General features: G+C 41.9%; 1 protein-coding gene across 3 annotated transcripts in view; it reads left to right on the top strand.

The window, feature by feature from the left end:
• The window catches only part of wdfy4 (WDFY family member 4), a 235,402-nt gene that overhangs the window by 79,244 nt on the left and 128,570 nt on the right, over positions 1–27,588 (top strand). For all 3 annotated transcript variants that reach the window (XM_068020681.1, XM_068020680.1, XM_068020682.1), the window contains exons 31-39: positions 2,191–2,331; positions 6,292–6,462; positions 8,411–8,587; positions 9,393–9,519; positions 9,975–10,132; positions 13,079–13,317; positions 15,261–15,376; positions 16,310–16,501; positions 17,617–17,762. In XM_068020681.1, the coding sequence (XP_067876782.1) occupies positions 2,191–2,331; positions 6,292–6,462; positions 8,411–8,587; positions 9,393–9,519; positions 9,975–10,132; positions 13,079–13,317; positions 15,261–15,376; positions 16,310–16,501; positions 17,617–17,762 (1,467 nt within the window). The remainder of the gene's footprint in view (positions 1–2,190; positions 2,332–6,291; positions 6,463–8,410; positions 8,588–9,392; positions 9,520–9,974; positions 10,133–13,078; positions 13,318–15,260; positions 15,377–16,309; positions 16,502–17,616; positions 17,763–27,588) is intronic.

Below are 27,588 nucleotides of genomic sequence, written 5' to 3'. Positions count from 1 at the left end.
TAACTAAAAGTATTTTTTAATAAAAGAGAATGCCTAATATTACATGCTGTATCAGAACGCTATGGGGCTGTCTTTCAGCTAAAGGGCTGTGTATCACAAACCAGGACAGCAGATCTGAAGTGCTGATGAAATTTGTGAATGAATTATCCCCTTTAACTGCTCAGTGGCATCTTTGATTGAAAGCTTTGAACATACATGATTCATAAAACTCCATTCTGTTTACACTGAATGGATTAAGTGTTGCAAGCAACCCTTTATTTCTTTGTGAGGAATTTGTGTACTGTTATGCAGATACAGGCATGACCTCACCACTCCTCATTGTCTTGCTTCCACCAAAATCTTCCATCTGAAATGGTGCTGTGCCAGTCAGTGTTGTTGCATTAGCTTCAGTGTAACAGTAAATACAATATTTGCACTTGTCTACCAATGCTAATGATGGATTTGATGGGTTTCTGAGCATTTTAGCATCACATGCTGTTGTTGTTCTGCAGCTGTCTGAGAGCCAGAATGAGTTCTACCATCTGATCTCAGCATTGTTTAGTTGTCCTGGCTCTGTTGTACCGACCACACCCAGCAAATATTTTGGCTTCCTCCAAACATGGATTATCACCATGAAGACACGCCGTGTGGCAAGTGCAAAGGTGCAAGACATTTCAGAGTGAGCTCGAACACCAGGCCGGAATTTTACGCCACCCCAGCAAGCCGGATGATGGCGGCGGGGCTGGCGTAAAATTGAGCGGGAGACTCCGGGAGGCCTTCCCAACCCGCTCCCACCTCTGCCCCACTTTATCTAGGGTGGTGGGGGGGGCGGGGGGTGGGGTGGAAAATGGGCCACCCGCCCCAGGCCAGTGAAGGCCCTTAAGTGGCCTCTTAAGGGCCTTTGCCCATTTCCATGGGGATTTTACCTGTGGCAAGCAGGCGGAGACGTGAAAGGCCGCCCTGTGAAACTTGGAGGGGGGGGGGGCGTGGAAACGCTGACAATCGGGCACAGGCCGCCCCTGCTTCCCCAAATACCCCCAGGACCCAAGAGTCCCCCCCCCTCCCAAACGACCATCCTTGCCTCGCCAGGGCACGACCGATTACCACTGGTGAGGCAACCTAACTGTAACCTGCAGTCCTGCTTCCATGTCCTCGGCTGGGCTGCAGTCCCAGCAGTGGCCACCTCTCCCGGTGGGACTAAGAGCTGCCGGCCGGCCCACTGATTGGCTGGCAGCTCGATGAGGCGGGACTTCCTCCCTCAAGTGGGTGGAAGTCCCGCCTCGGAACCATTAAAGCCCGGGGACCCGTAAAATGCGGGACAGATCCCCGCTCCCATCCACCTGATGTAAAATCCAGCCCCCAGTCTGCACAAGCAGAACAATCTCGTCAGCGCAGTTCAAGGACATGCAAGTAATCGGGTGTAAGAACAGCATGTGACAGCTGGAGGTACTGGAGAATGAGATTAGTTGCAGAGTATAATTACTGAATATGGTATGCATGAAGCAGAACAATAACATGCGATTCACAGCAGGGTGTAACAAGGTGCATTTATATTTTCTACCAGTGACGTGCATAATTATGTAGTTGGTCTGTGCAGTATAAAAAGATCTGATAAGGATGAAATCAGCGGGACAGTTAATTGATAACACGTAGCATTGTACAATTTTATAGCAACACTGCCCCTGTCACATTAGATAGCAGTAGAGATAAATGGTGAAATTATATTATAAAGCAGTTTGATATGACATTTTTAGGGAATGCTTTAACAAACATGACATGAGATTACTGATAACTTATATCCAACACCAATATTAATAGAAATATGGTACACTAACTCTTAACTCCATGTTTCTCAAGAATTTGGATTAGATCCTTAATTTTGTTAATCTGCCTGGTTGAGAAATGTAAAAAAAAAACTCGGATCAAAGTTCTGTTAAAATGCGAAAATGCACTAAGGTGTTAAACCAATTCAGTGAGAACTTGGGGGGGAAACACAAAGAACTTCCAGACTTCCTCCATGCCATAACTGCCTTAATCTTAGTGACTTTGCTTTGTTCCTGACAGGTGAAAATTAATAGGCTCGTCGTAATAAAGTCAACCATTCTATAGTGCACGAAAGGTGCAACATTAAATATTTTGTTTTGGAAATGATGGTATATATTTGGTGAGTGAAAAATGAATGGGTTTGTAAAGCATGAATTATATTCCTAGTTGGATCTTGACATGATGATTAATTGGCTTCTGGAACAAGTGAGACCAAATCCGAGTGACAAGTCCGTAAAAATCCCAAATGGATTGTGCACTGAAGCTGCTTTGGTTCTGCTGGAGATGGTGAGAGCTATATTAAACAAGGTGAGACAATGCCCTTAATGTTCAAACTTTCTTTAAAATATTTGGCTGTAAAGTACAAACTAGGCCCCTTAACCAGCAGAGTGTCATTGAAACAGGTTATCTGTTCCCTTGCAACACTTCAAGGGCTCCGCCACTTTACATAAATCTTGTTGACAAATGGCAAATTCTGGCATACAAGGTCAAAAGGTCCTGAACAGCCTGTGCGTAAAAAACGAAATGTGCGTAAATTGGAGCGGGAGGCTTGAGGGGCCGTTCACAACCTGCTCCCACCTTTACCCAGGGCGGCGGCAGCGAAAAACAGCCCGCCTGCCTGCCCCAGACCAATCAAGGCCCTTAAGTGGCCTCTTAAGGGCCTCTGCCCACCACCATGGGGATTTTACCCATGGCTGGTCGGGCGGCTCAGGACAGGGGGAAGCCGCCTGACAAAGGCAGGTGGCTCTCTGATGGCCTGGGTGGGGGGTTATCATGATCGGGCACCCTGTGCCCAACGGAGGGCCACCCCCGCTGCCCCAACCACCCCAATACCCGTCCCCCTAATCGACCAACCTTGCCTCCCTGGGGCCCGACTGATCAACCCCACAAAAAATTACCTTCATTCCGGGGTTCCCCGACATCATCTTCACGAAGATGGGCTGCAGTCCCAGCAGCCGCCACCACTCCCAGTGGTGCTGCTGGGACTAAGAGCTGCCAGCCCGCTGACTGGCCGGCAGCTCTGTTAGGCGGGACTTCCTGCCTCAAGTGGGTGGAAGTACCGCCTCGGAACAATTAAAGGCTGGGGAACCGCAAAATGCAGGTCCGATCCCCAGGCCAGACGGATGTGGGTTTGCCACCAACTTATCAGTCAGTGGACGGCTCCCGTCCGCCGAGGGAAAATCCCGGCCAAAGTCTTGAAGGTTTCTGAGTGATCTTCCAGTACAAGGCAGTGCAATCATTATTAAGTACTGTTTCAGTAGAGTTAATAGATACAGTCGAATGTCTAAACATGGGTAGAGTGTGGCAGTTGGCCTTGATTTGCTGAGGTTTTGTTCTGTTGCCGTCCCACCTGAGTAGCTATTCTTTATATCTGAGCCCTGGCTGGGAGTTTTAGTTCATGCTTCTCACTTAACTCCACACACATGCTGCCACCAAAAGGAGTCACTCTATAGCAACAGAGGCAGGAACCCGGGTGAAATTTTCTCTCCCTATCCCAGGAATGCTGGGCCTGTCATGCACCAGTTGTTACCCCACTGCAGTTAGCTAACTCTGCACAGATGGAGCCTTGAGCCTATATCTTTGTGTGGCTGAGAACTACTTTGGGCAGTAACCTCTAGACCTCTAGGCTGGCTAATGACCTGCAATTTCTGGAAGATTGTCACCTCTAATGTGTAACATTTAAAATCTTTGTATAAACTAAGATTCCATATTCAGAAAGTTATTTGTGACCAACTAATTCGATTATTGTAAACGGATGCAATCATTTTAGAGAAACAGCTTTTCAACAAATCTGTTTATTAACAGTGATAGAAAGACAAAGATTATGCTTTATAGTTAGATGTTAGTTTGACTTTTCTCTTTTCAGCTCATTCTTTTCCAGACTCTCCCTTATATAATTATATTGCCAAATCCTTTCAGATCTATTTCTAGGAAACTTCTTTTCATTGCTGCTGCCCTTTCCCAGTGTTTATTTAGGGTACTGAATGTTAAAATGAATGATCTAAAACTGTGATTTGGAGCACAGCTTTGCAAGCTAAATCCAATGCTATTTTTAACCAAACAGATTGGTCTGAAGTCAGATGAATATATTATCTCTGTTCACTTCTAGTTTCACTTCTTCGAGCATAGATACTCTTTCTTGGGAAACCAGAAGTGTTTTTCCGAATGGCAGTTCTTTATGACAATAATAAGACTAACTGCATTTCTAACATCTTCAGACAGATGTGAGATTTACAAATTTGAAGCAGCTACCTCAAAGAAGCGAATGTGTACTCAAGCACCTTCAAAGTAATTTGTTACTCCTACTTTATTTTCAGTAACTTCTACTGTATGTACAGATCATTTTCAATACGTTGCTATATTGGAGATTCTTAGCAGGATGAGAGTTATCATAAAGTAACATTCGTTAACTGCTGAATGTCGATTGCTACGACTGCGGCGGGAGCAATGCACTGTTAATTCAGTACCGTCACACCACAGGTCGCAGCATATTATTCAGCTTTCACACCCTATCGGAAAGCAGCCAAATTAAACACTCTAGTAACTCCAGAATGAAAGAGACCAAACCAGGTATCTTTGGACAACGATAAAATAACTATTTATTAAAGAAACTAAATCTTAAACACTATTAAGATAAACCTATGTCTAAAGATCTTATAACATCTTATTTTCACCTAACTCCCCCATTCACACACGTACATTTCAAAATCTAACAGTTAACTGATCTTAAAAGTGGAGTTTTTTAAATTAGCTATCTCTTAAGAATAAATAAAATAAGAATGTCTTTGTGGATTATATTCCTGGCGAATGAGGTCTTCCAATGTGGAAATGGTCAAAGGTCACTCAAAGTCTTCATCTGGATTTGATGAAAATAAATCCTTCGATAGATAGGCATTCAACTCTTCAGCTACAATAGCATTAAACCGTTCTTGGAACGACGAGCACAGCAATAAAAACGATTTGTTGAAAAGGAAAAGCTTTTCTTTTTTTTACTGAGGGAATTAACTTGGCTTAAACAAAAACAAAAAGTGCTGGAAGCATTGCCAGCAGGTCTGGCAGCATCTGTGGAGAGAGAAGCAAAGTTAACATTTCAGGTCAGTGACCTTTCATCAGAACTGGCAAAGGTTAGAAAAGAATTAGGTTTTAAGCAAGTGAAAGGAAGGGGGAGATGGTGGGGGGTAGAACAAAGGGGAAGGTGTTTGATAGGGCAGAGGGAGATTAAGTAACAAAGCTGTCCTGGGACAAAGGCAAAGTGTGTGTTAATGCTTGTGATAAAAGACAAAGCATTAATCCAGAGAGACTGTTAATAGTGGAATATTGAAATTATAATTAATATTAATTAATTTGGCTTGTTGCTTCCTGTAGAATTTTTGCTGAGAGAGAATAAAACAGCTCCTTTTCTCTTCAGTTTGCCTCGCCGGAAAGTCTCTCAGACCGAACTGGTCTCAGCCGGTTTCTGCTAGTTCCACACACAGCCAAGTGGGCACATTGCAACATGTGACCTCTCTTTCCTGCTGTTGCCCAGGGTAACAAAAAATGCAGCTAGTACACTGTGTCTCCAGAAATTCCAGAACTTTCAGGTGCACTGTTTTTAACAAAGTCTTAAAGCCACACACTGTTTTTAATCCGCGGATAAAAAATAATTACAGGTCCATGAGAAGCTCAAAGGACTACCATTTTTATCTCATGCATGAGGAAAAGCACTTCTGAATAAGCAAGTCATATGTGATTTCTGGAAGTCAACCTCAGCATTCAGATAAAAATGCATTTCCACAGGTATCAGTAAAGAAAGAGTTAAAAACCATAATCATGATGGCCTTATTTATTTGAGAAATAATTTATGCAAGCGTGAAGAGGAGTTGTTTGCTGTTTTAAATTTACCTTTTGCTCATTTGAATCAATGTCCACTAGTCCTAGTGACTTGAATTAGTTTGAAGTGTTATTCTGGGTTTCCATTATCTCTAAGCATTTAATATTTTCTATCCCTCAATAAGGTCTCTGTGAACCTTCTCTCCTGACTGTCGAACTGGAACATCTCTAATTTGTCCTCACTGTTCATCCCCTTTGCATCTCTCTTCTTTCTCTTCCCTACAGCCTCTTCTGCTCTTTAACTGCAGAGGTCATTCCTCAACATTTCAGAATTGGTCACTCTGTCGCTATATTGACTTGTCTCAAGGCACTTATATCCGATTGTCACAGTAGTTTTAAGTTCATTTAATGTGGCCATGTTACAATTGATCAATAATCGAATTGTTTTGCTGTTCATAGCCTATCTCGGACACTGATAGCTTGTGGGAGGTCACTTACCCCGGCAGTGTGATGCAGTTCTTTTGCCTTGTCTACTACATGACCCCGAATGACCCTTTGTGGAGGTCACCAGAATTTCTCCAGGGATTGGCTGCTGCTGGTTTTCCTACGGCTGGATCATTCTGTTATGTGGTATGTCCTGTCAATGCAGTTTAGCATCTTCACTCCAATGTATTTTTATAGGTTTTCTCGATCCATTCAAACCTTGTGAAAATGCTTCAAATTGAACTCCAGAAATATTTTAATTTTCAATAGCTGCCTAGTTAGCAATCACCCAGCATTTATCGCAGGCTAAAATAATCTCAAGTGTTGGAAACATAATCAATTTTAGAAATGCACAGCAGGTCTGAAAGGGACGAGACATTTTGAGTGTAAGCCAGGTTCCAGTGAAGGCTTATACCTGAAATGTTAACTTATCTCAATCTTTCGGATGCGGACTGAATGGCTGAGAATTTTCAGCATTATTTATACCGAAGTATTTTGTTGCTGTTTCGGCATAGCAAATGAAGCTATTTCTCACATCCAGAATATTTTAACACCTTTTGGATTGCTGGAATCTAACAGTGCAGTCATATTCCACACGTTAACTTGCACTATAACACTGTTTTGCTGGTGTAAGCGAATCAGGTGTCAGAACCCAACTTTGTACTGGGTGAGGCAGTACACTTTAAGCCTTCTTCACTTTAAGCCTTCATACCTGATTCATACCCGTGCAAAACACTTGCAGCTTTGCATCAGTGCTAACGTGTGTGCTCCAGTCTAAACAACAATCTTCTGCAGACTGGCGTAATACAGTTTTTAAACCACATCTTGTTATTTTCTTCCCATTATCCCTTCGCATCTGCCATAGTGAGGGGTTGAAACAGTTCCCAGGCTTTTTCCAGTGATGTCTGAGCTAGTTGTTGGGGTTGACCATCTGCACCCACACAGTTTTGCCTATGAAAAGCTCAGCATCTCCGACAGTTGAGCTCGGCACCTCAGTGACTTGGGGACCCAAGCTGTATCTTCCCATATCCAAAGCACAAAGTTTTTCTGCTTGAGTATATTCTGCCAGTTGAACTTCTGTTAGATTCTTTTTGAGGACAATGTTGTTCAATCCATATCTAATTTGGATATCAGCAATATCACTGATTAGAATGTCTTAACTGGGACTGCTAATGCAATCTACCTATATGGAGATGAAGTCATTTGGATAGTTCATAGAAACAGGCAACTGGAATATTTTGTCTGTGAAGTATAATCCATCATTTTCCAAGCTGAAAATGTTATGAATGTAGACACAGGAGTAGGCCATTCAGCCCCTCAAGCCTGTTCCACCATTCAGTTTAGATTACAGCTGAGAGTGTGGTGGAGGCAGATTCAATCATGGCTTTCAAAAAGGAATCGGATAATTATCTGAAGGGAAAAGATTTACGGGGCTATGGGGAAAAGGCAGGGGAGTGGGACTAGCTGAGTTGCTCTCATAGAGAGCTACCATGGACAAAATGGGCTGAATGGCCTTCTTCTGTGTTATAACCATTTTATGATGTTATTCTATGATGATATCTTAGCCCTAAATACCATTGCGGGGGCATTGTGCAGAGGGGGCGAGACTTCGGGCGTGCAGGAAGGATCTGACGGGGATGGCTCTTCTCACCACCAGCCAAGCTACATCTTGGTGCTTGTCACACCATTACTCAAGGTTAAATTTACCCCTAGTGTGTTTGCTCAATGATTTAGTTACTCCCTGTCACATTCAGTGCACATTTATTTTGTTCTTGCTATAATTTTCCATTAAAGCTAAAGTTGTCTGGTCTCAAACACGTTGTTTTACTTTTAACCCAGAAAAGTGCAGATTTCATTTCCATCTTAACTGGAATTTCGGAAAGATCTAATCCAAACTCACAATGTTTAATTACATTGCAGACCTGAGTGAGCCAATGAGCTGTATTTGACACAGTATTAGCTTATCCCAGATACACCCAATAAATACATATTTCCATAGGAGTTAAAATGTAAATGTTAATGAAGAACGTGCTGAAACAAAGTGGTCCTATTCAAAGGAATTCCCCCTTTGTTGTGTTCTTTCCACATTTATTAGGCGGATGAAGGAGCTTTTCCACAAGATAGACCGACTCGCACAGCTGAGCCCCCTCCGCAGCTGCCAACACACCCAGCCCGGAAACAAGTCTCTGATTTTATACACATTCTGCTCGTGGATAGCTTTTTGAACATTCCCGCCAACAAGCAGCTGCATCCTATTGAGATTCTAATTGAGGTCAGTAGCCGTGTTTCATTCAAATATTATGTCGACCTATATAACTCGAGATTTTACATTCCAGTTTCGCACTGTCGCTCGATATCTGGACCTCGTTTTGCTGCCTAGAAATGACTGTTCACCAAGTGATGCTTCACATATTCAGTTGATATCCATCCACATTTTTCTCACCATTTTATTTCAAGAAACCAAAGATTAAAAACAGGTTATAAGTTGAAACAGAAAACCTGGCAAGCATTTAACAATTAATGGCCCAGCTACAAATACCTTTTTATATTCGTACTTTTAAAAAAAAAGCAATGTTTACATATATAGAGAGAACAATTGTACTTCAATGTTTAAATGTACTGCTGCACATTCTCATATTGCTCTCATACTGGGAAACATTCCCATACTGTATGGTACTGATGTGTATTCTTACTGCTAAAGTGTTGGTATATACCCTGACTGATTTAATACTGATGTACATTTTCCCTATTACACCACTGTATATTTTCATTGATATATTGCTGTTGATTCTCAGATTGATATGGGACTGATTTGTACTTTTTCTGATACAGGACAGGTATATGAACATAAGAAATAGGAACAGGAGGCCATAAGACCTCTTGAACCTGCTTCACCATTCAATAAAATTTCAATAATTTTAAGGTAGTTAGTGGGTCCATTAAGATAGAGAACAAGGAAATTCTGTAAGAACATGTTTGCCTGCAATTAGCAGTGAGTTTTAGTATTTTTAAAAAAACATAAATTTTATTTAATATAAGTTTCTATATTTACTGGTGTGAATTTTCTTTTTCTGTAGGTCTCACCAGATAAAGCTACTGCTGGCCAGAGGAAGAGTTTCCAAACTGAGATACTGCTCTTCATTATGGGCATATTTCACATCATCAGCGAGGATCAAACTGTTGTAAAGGCCTTGATCGGAGATGGTTAGTCACGCATAAAATCCTAGAAGTTCATTCTCATTACCTCTTGTCTGTGGCAATGGTTTTCGAACAGTATCTAACAAACCTTGGGTATCAAAGTCTGCTGCCCGTGTCCAACTTTGCACCAAATTCCATTCACTGATACCTTTGTGCTCAGTGACCTACATGGGTTCCCAGACTGGCAACACCTCATCTCATCCTTTGTTTTCAAGTCCCTTCATGGCCTCATCCCCTCCCTATTCCTGTAACCTTCTCCAGTCCTAAAACCCTCAAAGATATCTGTGTTCCTCCAATTCTGCCCTCTTGCACATCATTGATTTTCATTACTCCATCTTTAGCGACCGTGCCTTCAGCTATCTAGACCCTAAGCTCTGGAATTCCCTCCTTAAACCTCTCTACTCCTCCCACCCCCTCTCTCATCCTTTAAAATTCCTCTTTTTTCCTATTTTATTCAATAGGTCAGAGTGCCACACAAAATACCACTGAGGGGACCTTGACTACGATGCTTGAAAATATCGTCTATTTCAGCCAAAGATTTGTTGATAAATTGTATGCCAGAATGTTTGATGTGAACCCAGAAAAGATCCTCCGTTTCCTAACTGAACAGATTTGTATGGTGAGTTGCCTTATTCCATTCTGTTAATTGAGGTGCTTTGCCTTTATGGGGTTTTATTTTTTGGTTTGAACCAATAACTCTTAAAAACGGAAAATCGTAAAGTCAATGTTAACTAATGAAAATAAGCAAAAAAAGATGATTTTTGAAAACCATCGCTCTATATTGGCCTGGCATACTGACATCATGTGTTAAATTGGAATTTCTCCAACATAAAATGGTTTTTACCTCAGTCGCAATTTGGAGATTAACTCTAAAACTGTCTGTATCAGGGATAAAAACGGAAAAGATTGTTTTATTATGCACAGTTTTTATTCCATTTTACCTTTTATGATGAAAGTAAAACAGGAAACCCTGGTAAACGCAAAGTTAATGCAACTGAAAAAAAAGGAAATAAGTACTGAAAATTCTAGAAAAATACTTATGTCCCATCATTGTACAAATATTTACAAATTATTTTTCTCTGTATAGTTTGGGTACAGGTCATTCTCATCCACACAGCGCTAAAGAATACCAGCGGAGATTAATTTATAACTCCAATAATAGGTAAATAGGTTTGATGGAACCCTCTAAGAACTTAGAGTTTGAAGCTCTTACCTTCTCTCGTGAATCTCAGATTGCAACGATTTGGCCTCCATTTCAACACAGAGGATGTTCGTTTTAAATAATAATGAAAGGCACTATCTAAATGCAAGTTGTTGTTGCAGTTTTTTTCTGTAACATTTTTCATCCTGCATAACTTCCCCCGTGACTCCCATTAGAAAACTGTATATTAACCAGTGAAGAATATACATCAGATCATTCATATCTCAATGACTCACCACTTACCTAAACTCTGCCTCCTGTTCTTTCAGCTTAACTTTCCCACGGCCATTTTGCAGTCATTTAGTTCACTGACTTGTTGCTATCACTCTCTATAGCTTTGAGTAGCAGCCAGTGTTTTACAAACAGAAAGAATTTGCATTTATATTGCACTTTATTGCACTCACAGGACATCGCAATCAATGGATTGAAGTGAAGTCGCTATTATGTAGTAAAGCACACAAGCTACAGCAAGATCCCACAAAGCAAATGTATGATTGATTAGTTGTTTTGGTGGTAATACCTGAGGAAGGAACATCGAATTGGACACAGGGAGAACTCTATTCTTCCACTGTTGGGGTCTTTTACATCTACCTGAACAGGCAGATGGGGATTCAGCTTAATGTTTCATCCAATAAATGACAGCTCCACCAATGTAGCACTCCCTCAGTACTGCACTGGAGTGGGCTTGTTCCACTATCCTCTAACTCAGAGTGTAACCAACTGAGCCAAGCCAACACTTTCTTTACACTCGCTTTCAACTTCCTCCACAGCTTTCTGATTGAGAAAAGTTCATGAAAGTTCTTTGGATATGATTTCTGTTCCATGAACAGTGTCAACTGCTAACTTAAAAGTGACCAAGTTATGACTGAGTCTTAGGAACATCGAAATGGAGGACCAGAGACCATTATTGACTACCTGATCGTCCTGATGTTTGAACATTCAAATGCAAAAGTTTCAGTTGCTTTCCCTGCTAAATATCTACCCAGCTCCCTCTTAAATTTACTGTCTCCATTCTTCTTTCTTTGCCCTCCTTGTGTCGAGAGACAATGGGTAAGCGCCTGGAGGTGGTCAGTGGTTTGTGAAGCAGGTCTGGAGTGGCTATAAAGGCCAATTCTAGAGTGACAGACTCTTCTACAGGCGCTGCAGATAAAATTGGTTGTCGGGGATGTTACACAGTTGGCTCTCTCCTTGTGCTTCTGTCTTTTTTCCTGCCAACTGCTAAGTCTCTTCGACTCGCCACTCTTTAGCCCCGCCTTTATGGCTGTCCGCCAGCTCTGGCGATCGCTGGCAACTGACTCCCACGACTTGTGATCAATGTCACAGGACGTCATGTCGCGTTTGCAGACGTCTTTAAAGCGGAGACATGGACGGCCGCTGGGTCTGATACCAGTGACGAGCTCGCAGTACAATGTGTCCTTGGGGATCCTGCCATCTTCCATGTGGCTCACATGGCCAAGCCATCTCAAGCACTGCTGGCTCAGTAGGGTGTATATGCTGGGGGATGTTGGCCGCCTCGAGGACTTCTGCATTGGAGATACGGTCCTGCCACCTGATGCCAAGGATTCTCCGGAGGCAGTGAAGATGGAATGAATTGAGACGTTGTTCTTGGCTGACATACGTTCACGTGCACTGTTTTCCTCAGATGTTTGTCGTGTATGCTCACCATTCAGAATATAATGTAGTTTAATCTAAACTGTTTGTTTACGTTCCCCTTTCAGAATTTGTGATTTTGTCAAACAGATCATTAAGGTTCCATTTACCCTACCCCTGTTAAAATCAACAATACGTCAATGAAATCTTCTGTAAGGTTGCTTTTCTTCAGCTTAAGTATTTCCAGTTTCCAAAGCCTCTTGTTAGGTGCTTAATCCAAAGTATCAATGTAATTCCTCTGGGTTACACCCTCTACATTATTAAAAAGGGGTGGAGCTAGTGATGTTTTCTTTGTTGTTGAAAACTTAAATTTTCTTATGGCAATGTCATCAGTGGAATATAAATGAGATCACTGCTATTCGTAATGTGCATTATTTATACCATATGACAAACAATAGCAAGGTTAAGTAGGTGAGTTAGTTTTGAAAGCAGGCGCTTTGTTGTGCGTTTGTCCTAAGTGGTTTGGTCCAGGTATAATTAGTCCAGGTTTACAATGTCTATACTTTGTCAATTCCATTCAAATTTGCTTTCTAAAGGAAAGTAGTTCTGGTGACTAGATGATGTAACATTATCACATGCTACCTTGATCAGAGCCCTTATAGGGAATTAGAATATACTCCATTGCATTGGTCATTCTCCCCTCAGACACGTTTCATGCTACAGTCACTTATCTGATTAATCTTATGCATTTTTTCTTTTTTTTCTCTCGAACAGGTAATGGAGCAGGTATATCCCCAGAAAGATCAAGTCTTGAGCAACCTTTATAGCAGTTTGAACAGAGCCATTCTATATTGTCTGTCTAGGCCAAGACAGACACCTTCTGACCTGCTAATCTTGCTGAATACACTTAGGTTCCTACAAGAACAATGGGACATCGTTTTTGCAACATACAACTCTAGTTTACCATTCATCATTTGTCTCATTCATTGCCTTTGTCAAATTAAAGCTGGAAGGTAAGGACATCAATCAAAGGTCTCCACAATTATTAATCCCCCTTTTGAGGGGAAAAAGTCCTTGATTTAAATTCAACGTGGTATTTGCAACTTAACCTTGAGATAAGTAAGAAACTGCAATTATATAGAGCCTGATCACTGATGTGCAAAAGCTCTTACTTTTAATGAGTTACTTTGAAGTGTAGCTGCTCTTGTTCTCTTGTTGTTTTGGCAAATGTTGCAGCCATTTTGCATACAGAAATTGAGCTGAATGGCAAGTTATTCTGTCTACTGCTGGCCTTGGTTGAGGGGGGAATATTGTCCAGGACACCAGGACAAAGCTTTGCCTGTCTTCACGTCGTTTCACGTAATCGATGGGCTGGATTTTCCTGGTTGGGTTGCAGTCCTGACGTTGGGCCCAGTTCCAACTCGGGAACTCAGACAGTGGTCAGGCTCCGGCCTCAGCGGGGAGCCCGTCCGCTGTCGGGAAGATTCTGGTGGCGCTACCATTTTACCCCAAAGTGGGGGTTAATTGAGCATAATTGGCTACCTGCCGCTGGTGTGTGAGGTGGCGATTACCGGTTGGACACCAACTCCAGCAAGATTGCTCGGAGCACCCCAAAGAGAGAATCTATGATTCTGCTCCCGGTCCTGCCTCCAAACCCAGCCACGGAAGCAGGAAGATTCATCCCTAAATGCCCACCTGGATAGGTGGGTGGAGGTCTCGATTTAACATCTCAGACAAAGGATATGATATTATAAATGCTGCAGCCAACATAGTAGATAAGTGGGCCTTGAATGCAGGGCAATGTGACTTGAAATTAAGGGGCCCGATGTTTAGCGGAGCTGCACGTTCTGTTTAGTGGTGGGGGCGGTGGGGTTTGCTGGGGAGTGAGGAGTTATGGATGGGAAACCAGGAAGTATAGATTTACTAAAAATTGGACGTCTTCTAAACTTTTTCTCCAAGTTTTCTGCCTGGCAGCCAGTGTGATTGACAGGCTGGCAGTCTGTTGGGCTGGAAAGCCTGCAGCAGAAGGACACAGAGGAGGAGCAGGTAGGGAGGCAGGGTGAGATTGTTATCTGGGGTTCTGGTGGGTGTGGGGGTAGGAGAGATCGCTGAGGGGTGGAGATGTTGGTCAGGGAGAGAGATCGCTGTTAGGGGGAGAAAAATGTTGGTTGGGGAGAGAGATCACTGTCGGGGGAGGGTGATGTTGGTCGGGGGGAGAGATCACTGTCGGGGAGGGGCGGAATGGTTTTTTGGGAGGAGGAATCGCAGTCAAAGGGTGGAGAGCAAGGGGCCCAGTCAGACAGATTTTGGGGTAGGGCTGTGGGGGTGGGGAGGTGGGTTACAACTTAGCTTGTTGGGCCTGGAGGAAACACTCCTGGTCCTCTTGGTCCACAAGCTGTGCTGTAAAGTCTCTTTACTGCTGAATCCAGTCCTTCTCACCTCCTTTTATCTGCTGGATTTCCCCAAGGTCCAGGAAACCCAGCATGAGGTAACAGTAATACTTATGTTAAAATGGAGAAGCACAGCCTTCTTAAAAGGTTTTACCGACTGACCCGCCTCCTGGGAGTGGATCGGTTGCCCACCACTTATCCTGTCTCCATTAAAACTGGAAATGGATGGGTTCCTGTTTCAGATTTTTAACATCCGACCCAGACCTGCCATCTTTCGGGGCTTAAAATTATTCCATAGGAGGTTACAACCTAGGCCAAACTAATACTTAGGAGCAGATCAATGAACTTCGGGGCTTGATGTTGGAGCAACTGTACCTTAGACTATATATAAACAATCTGTTTAGGTAAACTGCAATCGCCTACATGAAATGTGAACAGAATGCATGATAATTGTGAAGTGCTCTGGATAAAATTCTACATAAACACCTAATTCATGTCTTTGGTGTCAATGAGTTATAGACTCTGGCGTATTTTCAATATGTAATGGATGTTTTGCCATTATACAGCTATCCTGATGGATTTGGTGTGAGGACAAGCAGCAAAAAAGCCTCCTGGAGTTTACAGTCAGCATCAAACAGCAAAGATTATGATGGCTCTTTTGAAGCAATTCACGCTGAAGAAGGTAATAATCACCTGTTCCTGGGCATAAAGCAAAAACAAGTTCAATTAATAAATGTATTAGTTACCTAACAATTAGGAAAATTAAACAGACCATCTTCATTCAGTCTAATCTGGTTATTTTTATATGTTTTTAAATTTGTTTTTCGTATATGGGTAACACTGGCTAGGCAATATGTAGTGCTCTTCCCAAGTTACCCTGAGGGCATCAAGAGTCAACCACAAAGTGTGGGATTGGAACCACATGTAGGCCAGACCAAGTAGAGGCAACAGGCTCCTTTTCCTGCAAAACCTTAACAATTTAGTTGAGTTTTTCCAACAATCTGGCGAATTTTATGGATATTTGCTGGCATCAGCCCAGATTTATTAAATTCAGTTTCACAACTTGTCATTGGAGGGATTTGAACTCATTCCATTTGGGTTGCTCGTCCATTCCTATAACCACTAATACACATTACTAATCTAGTCTTTATGTTGACCTGGAAGTAAGTCCATAAACTTCACAAATGAGTTGGATCTTGGTACAACATATTGGGAATTCATATGTAGGGACTCAATGCACCTCACACTCCATCCATTGCAGAACTTCATGCAATGGGGGTACCATTCCAGGAATTCTGGCATGGAAGTTAAATCGATCCAAATTCCCAACATATGCTCCTGTCCTGCGACGTTCTGCACTATCATTTGTCTGCCTTAAAATATCCCGTCATGGCTTTGTAGTGGAAAACGAGAGGAAATATTTATACTTAGTGATTACAATTATTAGTTCTTTTATTGAACATCTTCCTTGCAGACAAAACCGATTTTCAATACCTGTGTATTGTAGGCAGTTTTGTATTTAGTCGCTGTTTTAAAGGGAAATAACATATGTCTTTTACACTGAGTGATATATAAAGGTTTTGAGATTGAAATTTCTGTCATTTCTTTTTGGAAGCTCAAAAGGATGTTATGGATTCAGTTGAGTGGGTATGGAATCATCTTATGTCACAAAGAAGACAAGCCCTGGAGGACAGCTACAAGATAGACCTCTCAGTGAAGCAGAAGTCCAATGAGAATGTCGTAGACTTTTCTGAGGTCTCTCCTCTGTGGGAAGAGTCTGCAACAAAGACATGGCATCAATATATAGGTCTGTGTGTTGAATAACTAGAAAGTACAGCCTTAAACAGGAACAAATTTGTAAGGTTTATACCAAACCTTATTGTCAAGCTCTTTTGCAATAAAACATATTAGTTCCCTGTGCTTGGCCAGTGAAGTTGATTACAAGTACCAGAATGTAGCATAAGTCATGTGTTACTGTGATTGAAAGTGAAACCAGATAAACTAACCAATTTTTTAAATGTAGCTTCTTATTTTGATTGAAGTGAGGGACGTTAGTGCTGGGGAATGGAATATTCTTCATTTCAAACACCCAGCGTCAGCATCAAGCATTTACAGGTTAAGTGGATTATGTTTAGATGCAAAGTAAAGCTCCCTTCATCTTATTCTAATAATGCTGCAACAGGAGACGTCTAACTGCTGCATGGGATTCACATTTTTGCACACAAGTCATCCTGTGATCTTTCTCAGTGAGACTGCCAGTTCAGCACTGATTTTGCACGGTGGGTCCATGGCCACTAAGAGCAGGAATGTCACTATCCTAACTCGTTTCACACAGAGCCCTTACAGATACTGGGCAGAGGCAACTTTCATCTGTCTGGCCTAGGTTTGAATGCAGATTCCAGGGTGGAAACATCATTGTCTCAACACCCAGCCCACCGCCATCTGTGCTTATTAGCTTGTTACATTCATCAGCATTGTTTGTTACTGTTGTGTGACTAATGGATTTAACATCCTTCATTGAGAATTAATATCACTCACTGTACGTGTATCATACTCAACCCACCTGTTTGACTTTAACAATCACCCTCACCCACTAAGAGCTCATGTTTGGAGTTGCACCATTAAAATGAATGCATTAAAAATCATGCAGTCTCCACCCATGATTTCCTGACATGAGCTCCCAGTGGGTGAAGCCAGAGAGAGACAGCCCTGATCTGGAGAATGATACCTGTACGATGAAATGACATCTGTTACCTCCTATGGCAGATCAATAAAAAGAATTGGGAAAACAAAACTGAATTATGAATACGTCTGATTATAATGTGTCGTGAAAGTCCCAAGCATTCATTGAAGATGAATTGGAGGCTTTGCAGAAGAATGTATAAATCCTTTTTAAATTTGAGGAATGCTTTGTTTCCTCAGCTTCGGAAAAGAAGAATTTGTTGAGTAAAAGTGTATCAGCACAGCTTCAACCGAGTAAATCCGAGTGGCTGCCTGAGAGCCTGTCAACCGCTGTACGCTCAGTTGGCAAGCGGCTTTTGAAAGAGGCCGATCGCCTGTCTGTGAAGGTATCCATTCAAAATACTATCTTTGCAGTCAAGTTTGTAGAGCAGTATCGGATTATAATTGAGAAACCTCATCATTTTGTTTTCTGAAAGATCACCATTTTAGTCTTCTCTCCAGTATTCAGAGGCTCCTGCTCACTGCAGCTACAATGGGAAGGCTCCCAGTGAGCCAAGGTTCACTCCACACCAATCTTAAGATACTTCTCATACAGAAATTGTTGAGCTGTTTCAGTGCATCTTGTACAATATCCAACCCTGTGTTTCCAGTGAATAGCATTCAAAATGTGAGAACTGGTGTTCAGAAAGGGGAAGCATTCACTTGTAAACAAATGAAAGTGCTACTCACTAGGGTGTATACATTGCACCAAAATTTACCCAGGTAAACATATAAATCAATGCAAATCAGCCCGATGGTGATTTACTTTTGAACATAACATTTGTCAAAGAAACAAATCCTACTGTAACTAACTTTTGGGGCTGTTTTAATGGGGTTATGTGTTGGAGTAGGGGAAAATCTAAAGTTCTTAATAGTTGTCTTCCAATATTTGTTTCATGTGTGACACTGTAACTTCTGGATTCATTAAGGCATTGTGGAGCTGAATATGGAGAGATGGCTTGAGTGGGTTTCTTCCCTCCTTAGTGCTGAATTAAATGATCTCGGCTTGGCTAGTTCTACATTTGGTTACAATGACCCAGAGATGGGGAGGCCGGAGTGAGTCAGGGTTCCCGAAATGCATTACTTTTAAAAAATTCGTTCATGGGGTTTAAGCGTTGCTGGCAAGGTCAGCATTTGTTGCCTCTTGTATGTTTGCCTTGAAGAGTGATGTTCCTTTAAGATCTTAGTCTGCGAATGAGCTAAGTACCAGGACGCAGCCATGTGAGTACAAGCCAGATTCACACTGTAACTGTAACACCTAGAGGCAGGTCCTGTAAATAGTTAGCTCTGTATTGTGTATAATAGTTCAGCTGTAAATTAACCTCTTTGAGATCTTCAACCAACTGGACTCCACGTATCTCATTTATGTTGCATCAGACAACATAAAAAGAACTTATTACAAGGTGGCAGCTCCTCATTACATTGTCCATCCCTAATTGTCCTTAAGAAGGTGGTGGCAAGACGCCTTCCTGAACCGCCAACGTCCTTGTGGTGTAGGTGCACCTACAGTGTTATTAGGGAAGGAACTCCTGGATTTTGACCCAACAACAGTGAAGAAATAGCAATATCTTTCCAAGTCAGGGTGATGTGTGACTTAGAGGAGAGCCTGCAAGGTCGTGTATTCCCATGTGCCTGCTGCCCTTGTTCTCCTTGATGGGAGAGGTCGCAGGTTTGGAAGGTACAGTTGAAGGAGCCTTGTACTGTGGATGTTCTGTTCAGATTCACACTCAGGCATGTTCTAACAAGCTGCATTCCTCTCCATCCCTATCCATTTCACAGTCATGTGCTAAATGTCCTTGTCTGATGCACGGACTGTACTTCTGACCTGAGAATTGCTTTAGTGCAGACTGATTCATATTGGTCGAAATCCTGGCTGAAGGAGTGGAAGTATTATTGACCAGAGATAAATTCTGGATGAGTGTCTTTCTATCATTTAGCAGGCAAGTGCGCTGATTAACTGCAACTTTACAAGAAACCTAAATTTGGAGTTGTGAATTAAGCGAGGATTTACAGCTCTTGGTATTTGGGGGGAACTGTGCAGGTTAAAGTAACATAGTTTGGATGGGAAGATTATTAGCACAATGAGAATTCAGTCACAGGTATAAATGTATGCTCTGATGTCATACCAGAGAGCATAGACAATTTGCCCTAGGGTCTGTTTAATTATTTTTAAAAATTAATTTTGATTATTACAGCTGATTACACCTCAGCGAGCAGTGTAATTGATATTTGTTAATTTATCCCTTGGAACATTTTGTAGAACAAGCTTTTGCTGTTGAAGGTTAAAGACTCCTTTATTGGTTTTTCTCTAAATATATCCACATCATTAGTTCTTCCAGTGAATATGTTACCATCTGGAAAATGCAGCTTTGAGACATAACTCATGCACGAATGCATGAAATTGGTGTTTCTGCAACTCCTGCTTTAGTTCCTTGACAAAAGGACTGTAATTAAGTAAATTGTGATTGGACAAAACATTATTCATTTTGTGATCTCCCTTAACATGTAGCCTACCAACAGCCTATCAAGCCTTTGATAAATGACTGCACTGTAAGTCTGTTTATTTTTTCCATCTTAAATGTTTCAGTGTAAAAGATCACTAGAAGCACCAGTGATCGGTCCTGAGGAGTCAAAAGTTTTATTTTACAGTTGTAATTTTTCAAATGCTAACTGCTTGGAACTATAAGTAAAGTTTCTGTGTCTTTATCTAATGATCTTCTCAATCTTCCTCAACAATGCTTAGACTTTATACATATACATAAATAATACTGATGCTCTATGGCTTTTCTCAATAGAGCATTTGGAGATGTGGTCTAAATAGGTCCTGAGTTTACTTTTTGTTCTGGTTGGCATTTTCTCTTGCTTGACAGCTGTCTGCCTTCTGTCCTTGTTATGTCAACAACCTCTCCAAAACATTTCAAGGTTAGGAAACAACTGGCTTTCTTTATCTGCCTAGGTATCTGTTTATCGAGCTGCCTAAAATACATCAAAGATGGTACAGCAGATGCCACACTCCAGATGTTGAACTTTGTTACAGATGTCAAACAATCTTAAAATGCTGACTTGGACTCCTAACCTCCAGCCTGAAGCTGACGCTCACATTCCAGTTAACGGAGGTCCCCGACCAAACAATAATTAACCTCCAAATAAACTAAACCTTTGTTTAGAATCATAGAATAATTGAATTATATGGTACCATGCCATTTGGCCCATTGAGCCTGTGTTGGCTTTCTGTCCTTTCCCCGTACTCTTATGTTTTTCTTTTTCAAATATTCATCCACTACCTTTATAAAAGTAGTTGTTGCTGCTGCTTACCCCTTGGTAACGACCCTTCACTTAAACATTTTTCTCGTAATCTCTCCCTTTGTTCACTTGGTGATGATGTTAAATTTATGCTCTCTGTTACTGACACTGACCTATGCAAATAGTCTGTTTCCTTACTTAGCTTATCAAAGCCATTCATAACCTCCCAGATCTTCTCTAACTTTTCTTTAATAATAATTAGATGTTGTGGACTTAAAGGGACATGGCAGCACCTGAGCAGAATAATACATGGTAGAACATTGCTTAAATTGGCTGCCATGTTTCCTACATTACAGCAATAGCCACACTTCAGAAGTACCTCATCAGCTGTAAAGCACTTTGGGACATTCAGAGATTGTGAAAGGTGCTAGAAAAGCGCATGTCTTTCTTTTCTTATTGGTGTCCTTATAAATCAGAGCATTAACTGACTTACAGTGAGCAATGCCAGGGGAGATCTGTTAATATTTCTAGAATTATGAAATCGTGATGAAAAGCACACCTGATAAAATGAGACATATTAATTTCACCATATGGAACATTAATTTTGAACTGTTACTGGACTTGAAATAACTTGTTTAAAAAGACCACAACAGTGGCTGAGGACATGGCTGCACATCTGCATTCTTAAAGACAGTTGCATGAAGAAGACAATGGGAGTGCCTCCTTGATTCACTTAGCCAGATGAATGTGTAAGAGCCAGAATTCCACCCCCCTTCCCCTTCCCCTCCCCCTCACTGAGAATGTCTGGTAAGCTTGAAGGAATCTGCAAACCTCACAGGGGAGGCCATTTCACCCAGGGAACTAGTCACATGACTAACCTGCTGGCCCAGGTTTGTTAATCGAATTGTGCTCTCAGACAATTTGGGAGGAGACTGCAACTGAACTCCAAGAAGACAGCATCTCTCTCTCTCCCTCTCAAAAAGTTCCAGGGACCCACGAAAGTAACCTAAGCCTCAAGACAGAAGATTAGCAAAACAAGTTTGAAAGTGTGCACTGGGCTTCGATGAGAACTGCTGGGCTTAACTTCAATCAAAGACTTTGCATCCAATCCAAAACCAGTAACTGAACTCTAGCTATTACTTCAAACCTTTCCCCTTCTTTCTCCTCTTCTGTCTCTATTTGCATGTGTGTTTATCACGTATGCATGCTAGCTTGGTCGCGTCATGTATTTTTAGTAGTTTTAACTGAATTAGAATTTTAAGGTTAATAAACTTACACCTTTCCTATTTAAATCTGAGAAAACCTGTCTGGTTGATTTCTTTGCGTTTACCATTAGAGAGCAGTGAACAAGGACTCACTGAGGGGAAACTAAAAACACTGTTTTAAAAGTTAATAATAAAAGCAAAATACTGCGGATGCTGGAAATCTGAAATAAAAACAAAAAATGCTAGAACCACTCAGCAGCTCTGGCAGTATCTGTGAAAAGAGAAGCAGAGTTAACGTTTCGGGTCAGTCACTCTTCTTCGGAACTGACAAATATTAGAAAAGTCACAGGTTATAAGCAAGTGAGGTGGGGGTGGGGCAAGAGATAACAAAGGAGAAGGTGTAGATTGGACAAGGCCATATAGCTGACCAAAAGGTCATGGAGCAAAGGCAAACAATATGTTAATAGTGTGTTGAAAGACAAAGCATTAGTACAGATTAGGTGTAAATACACTGAATATTGAACATCAGCAAGTGCAAACCTGAAAACAAACAGTGGGTAAGCAAACTGAACAAACTAAGATGAAATGAAATAAATGCAAAAAAAAGATTGTAAAAAATGTAAAAAAGAAAAAAAGAAAACATAACTAAAAATGAAAGTAAAATGGGGGGCTGTCATGCTCTGAAATTATTGAACTCAATGTTCAGTCCGGCAGGCTGTAGTGTGCCTAATCGGTAGATGAGATGCTGTTCCTCGAGCTTGCGTTGATGTTCACTGGAACACTGCAGCAATCCCAGGACAGAGATGTGAGCATGAGAGCAGTTACAGCCAAATCGGGAAAAGGCTGAGAGGGGAGCCCTAGATAACAAAATATAAAGTTGCATCTAGAAATTGTTCATTATACTTAATACTTCACAGTTCAAACAGTCAAAAATAAAAGAAAGGTAGTTATTTCATGTTGGTTTCTTCTGACCTGTAGCGAGAAATTTAAAAGTATCTCCCAAGCTATAAACTGCCTTCAAAAATAACAATTAACTTCTGTCTGAGCTCAAGATTACAGTCATTAGGCTCTGGTCTTAAAGGGAGAGGCCATCTTTTGTGCAGCTCCATCTTCGTAGAAGGGAATACACTTCTGTTGTAAGAATATCACGCAATATAAGGTGAGTAAATCAAATCTATATATTGGTATATATTCTTATATATCATTGTGTGCATCACTTGTCTGCCAAGACAAATATTTTTGTTTAAGCCACAATTCTGCTAACAGGCATTCAGTAATGTCACTTCCTAATAATCTGGCGCAGTTTTGAATAAGCATAAGTTGCTGGAAATGTATAGTTCCTTTGAATGATAATTCGACTATCTATATTGTAAAAAAAGTGAGAATAATGTTAAGGCTGCAAATATCTCAAAGCCCAAAAAATGTGATTAGCTCGTAAAGATTGTAGATACAGTGGGAGTCACAGCCTTGTCATTCCATCTCGTTTAGGGTCAAGCAGGAACAAATCTTTAACCAACCCATTAATTGTCCTGGTACAGATAACACAAATACTAAAACCCTGAGTTGGTTAAAAAAAAAAATTGCATGATACTCCTGCTTTTGAGTCCATTATATCTGGTACCCTATTCACTGATCTGTAAGTAAATATCAAGTACCATTGCAAAGAAAATGTTGGGCTGAATTTTGCAGCCAGTTGCTGGAGAGGAAACTATAGCTGGAAGTCTAATAGTTTATTAATAGGAACATCTGCAAAAAGAAAATGAGGTTTTATGCTGACTACCCTAATTTGAGAAATGTGCAGCATTCTCAACTCGATGTTAGAAGGATGTATGTTCAAAACCAACTCAATTATCTAGATTGCACTTCAGTGCGGCACTGAGGGAGCACAGCATTACTGGAACCACTCGATGAGATATGGGGGAGATTTTCAAGTCGGACTCAAAACAGACACAAAATCAGTGGTGTGTCCATGGTTACCTGCCCAAGACCACAGTCAAGAGGCCTGAACTCTTTCCCGGATTTAATTACATTGACTGCAAAGGAAATGAGCCTCAGGCTCTGTGTATAATGAGATATTGCCTGTTTTGCGCCACGGCCTGAGACGCATTTCAAGCCCTTAAGGTTTAGCACGATAGTAACTGGTCAACCTCTGCTTGGAACCAGCTGGCAAGTAGGGCCTCATGGATAGGTGGGTGGAGTGTCAAGAGCGGCATAGCTGACATTTCTTGTGGGGAAAGGAGGAACACGAATGTTCCTTCAGACAGGTCCACTTTAAGGCCGGCCTGAAAATCAAATCTGGTGGCCAAATGGGTGTCCAAGGTCAGTGCCAGATTTTCCTTTTCCGGCCACCCACTTTTCAGGTGGGAAATGGATGAACATGACTGAATATACCAGCCCCCCACACCACCCTTCCCGTTAAGCCAAGCTCCAATTTGCCTGTTCCGGTGGATGCTAAAGGCAATTTCCCCAGTATCCTGACCAACACTGGTCACTTATTTCAGTTGCTGTTTGTGGGACCTTGCTGTGTGCAAATTGCCTGCATAATTAGTGTAATTCACTTCAAGAGTCTGAAGAGACCACGTCTGCTGACGAGGTCAAAGGCTTTGGTGAGATCAATGAAAGCAATGTAGAGGGGCATCTGTTGTTCACGGCATTTCTCCTGTATCTGACGAAGGGAGAACAGCATGTCAATAGTCGATCTCTCTGCACGAAAGCCACACTGTGCCTCAGGGTAGACGCGCTCGGCCAGCTTCTACTAGAAAAGATCGGATGTCCACCAAAGCTACTAAGTATCATCACCTCATTCCATGACAATATGAAAGGCACAATTCAACATGGTGGCTCCTCATCAGAGCCCTTTCCTATCCTGAGTGGTGTGAAACAGGGCTGTGTTCTCGCACCCACACTTTTTGGGATTTTCTTCTCCCTGCTGCTTTCACATGCGTTCAAATCCTCTGAAGAAGGAATTTTCCTCCACACAAGATCAGGGGGCAGGTTGTTCAACCTTGCCCGTCTAAGAGCGAAGTCCAAAGTACGGAAAGTCCTCATCAGAGAACTCCTCTTTGCTGACGATGCTGCTTTAACATCTCACACTGAAGAATGCCTGCAGAGTCTCATCGACAGGTTTGCGTCTGCCTGCAATGAATTTGGCCTAACCATCAGCCTCAAGAAAACGAACATCATGGGGCAGGATGTCAGAAATGCTCCATCCATCAATATTGGCGACCACGCTCTGGAAGTGGTTCAAGAGTTCACCTACCTAGGCTCAACTATCACCAGTAACCTGTCTCTAGATGCAGAAATCAACAAGCGCATGGGTAAGGCTTCCACTGCTATGTTCAGACTGGCCAAGAGAGTGTGGGAAAATGGCGCACTGACACGGAACACAAAAGTCCGAGTGTATCAGGCCTGTGTCCTCAGTACCTTGCTCTACGGCAGCGAGGCCTGGACAACGTATGCCAGCCAAGAGCGACGTCTCAATTCATTCCATCTTCGCTGCCTTCGGAGAATACTTGGCATCAGGTGGCAGGACTATATCTCCAACACAGAAGTCCTTGAAGCGGCCAACATCCCCAGCTTATACACACTACTGAGTCAGCGGCGCTTGAGATGGCTTGGCCACGTGAGCCGCATGGAAGATGGCAGGATCCCCAAAGACACATTGTACAGCGAGCTCGCCACTGGTATCAGACCCACCGGCCGTCCATGTCTCCGTTATAAAGACGTCTGCAAACGCGACATGAAATCGTGTGACATTGATCACAAGTCGTGGGAGTCAGTTGCCAGCATTCGCCAGAGCTGGCGGGCAGCCATAAAGACAGGGCTAAATTGTGGCGAGTCGAAGAGACTTAGTAGTTGGCAGGAAAAAAGACAGAGGCGCAAGGGGAGAGCCAACTGTGCAACAGCCCCAACAAACAAATTTCTCTGCAGCACCTGTGGAAGAGCCTGTCACTCCAGAATTGGCCTTTATAGCCACTCCAGGCGCTGCTTCACAAACCACTGACCACCTCCAGGCACGTATCCATTGTCTCTCGAGATAAGGAGGCCCAAAAGAAAAAAGAACTTCAAGAGTAGTTCATCGACTGTGAAGTGCTTTAAGAATGTGATCGGGTACTGTATCAATATAAGGTCCATCTTTCTTTTGATTCATATGATTTCTGCCTTCACCACATTTCCAGTAGCACACAGAACTGCCACCTTATTCATCATGATGAAGAAATTTTATGATGGTCAAACATAAAACATTTCAATTAATTTATGTGAGGATTGAGCGCTGCTTTGAACTTCCATCAGCTTATGAATGAGAAAAGTTAGCAGCCTGCTTTCTCCTCATTGTTAGTTGGTATTAAACTATTATAGTTTAGGCTACTACAGCTGTTGTCATGAATTATCCTGCTGGTTCACTTGTGTGACGTTAGCAGCACACTGGCACTGCACACAAGACTGAATGTACATATCTTTCCGTGAATTTTGCCTGCTAAATTAATGAATCATTTGCATAATATGTTTATCTGCATATTACTGAGATAATTAACATCCCTGATTATCTAATTAAGTTCATTAAGTGTCTACCAACACAGTGCCATGAAGTTGACATTATGTTCTACTGTCAATAACTGCACGGTTTTCTTGGGAAGTAATTAAAATGTAAATTAGCATGATGTTAATTGCACTTGGGGAGATTTTGAATTGAATATAAACTTCTATACCTTTATAAGGATAGTTACATAGAATTACATAGACTTTTCAGCACACAACTAGGCTATTCGGCCCAACTGGTCTATACTGGCATTTATGCTCCACCCAAACCTCCTCCCACCTCTTCATCTAACACTGTTGCATATCCTTCTGTTCATTTCTCCCTCATGTGCCAATCTAGCTTCTGCTTAAATGCATCGTTACCCAGTTAGATTTTTTATTCTCTGTAATGCGATATGACCACTTGGCCAATTTGATTCTCAAACTATTGCTTTGGGGCTTGGTTGAGAAATCTGCCATCACATGTATCTGTGGAATTTTGTTATCTCCAAATCTGCTTATTTTTATAGGGCAAGATACAATTTGAAAAGTAAATGATTGCAATTTTGTTTCGGTTTGCCAAAGCTCGCTAGCAAAACAAGTCAGTCAAAGTCTGTAAAGAGAAAAGGCAGGGTAACATTTCAGTTGGATTCTTTCATCGTGAAAGACATTCGTTAAAGCAACAGAGGAGTTGAAGGATGTAGTGAGGCTGGAGTCCATGATAGCTGGCATGTATATTGAGTTGATGCTTTTGGGGAGGGAGGGGTTGAGGGAATTAATGCAGTGATGCCTGGTCAAGGTCTGTAGAAAATCACTTTGCGTTTTGTAACTTTGTTCTTGTTTGTGATCCATCGCTAGTTGCCCTGGGAAAGTGTTGGTGGACCCTCTCCTTGGGTTGCTGCAGTCCTTGCCATGATGGTGCTGCCACAGTGGTTTTAGGGCCAGGATTCTGACCCAGCACCAATGAAGGAACGGCGATATATGTTGAAGTCAGGACGTGTGATGTGGAGGGGAACTTAGAGATGATGGTGTCTTTGATCGTCTTATTGGTCAAGGTTACAGGGAAAGCGGGTGCTGTCAAAGTGACAAAGCAGATGAAATGAATGAAAGCAGTCAGAGGAGTGTTGAATGTAACGGAGATATAAATGATCGAAGTGGAACCAAGAGTAAGGATGAAATTTCAGCGGAGGTAGGTGCTGAGGAAGGA

This window comes from Heterodontus francisci, chromosome 42 (assembly GCF_036365525.1).
Source record: "Heterodontus francisci isolate sHetFra1 chromosome 42, sHetFra1.hap1, whole genome shotgun sequence".
Taxonomy (NCBI): domain Eukaryota; kingdom Metazoa; phylum Chordata; class Chondrichthyes; order Heterodontiformes; family Heterodontidae; genus Heterodontus; species Heterodontus francisci.
Note: the sequence above shows the minus strand (reverse complement) of the source record. Positions and strands in the feature narration are given on the sequence as shown.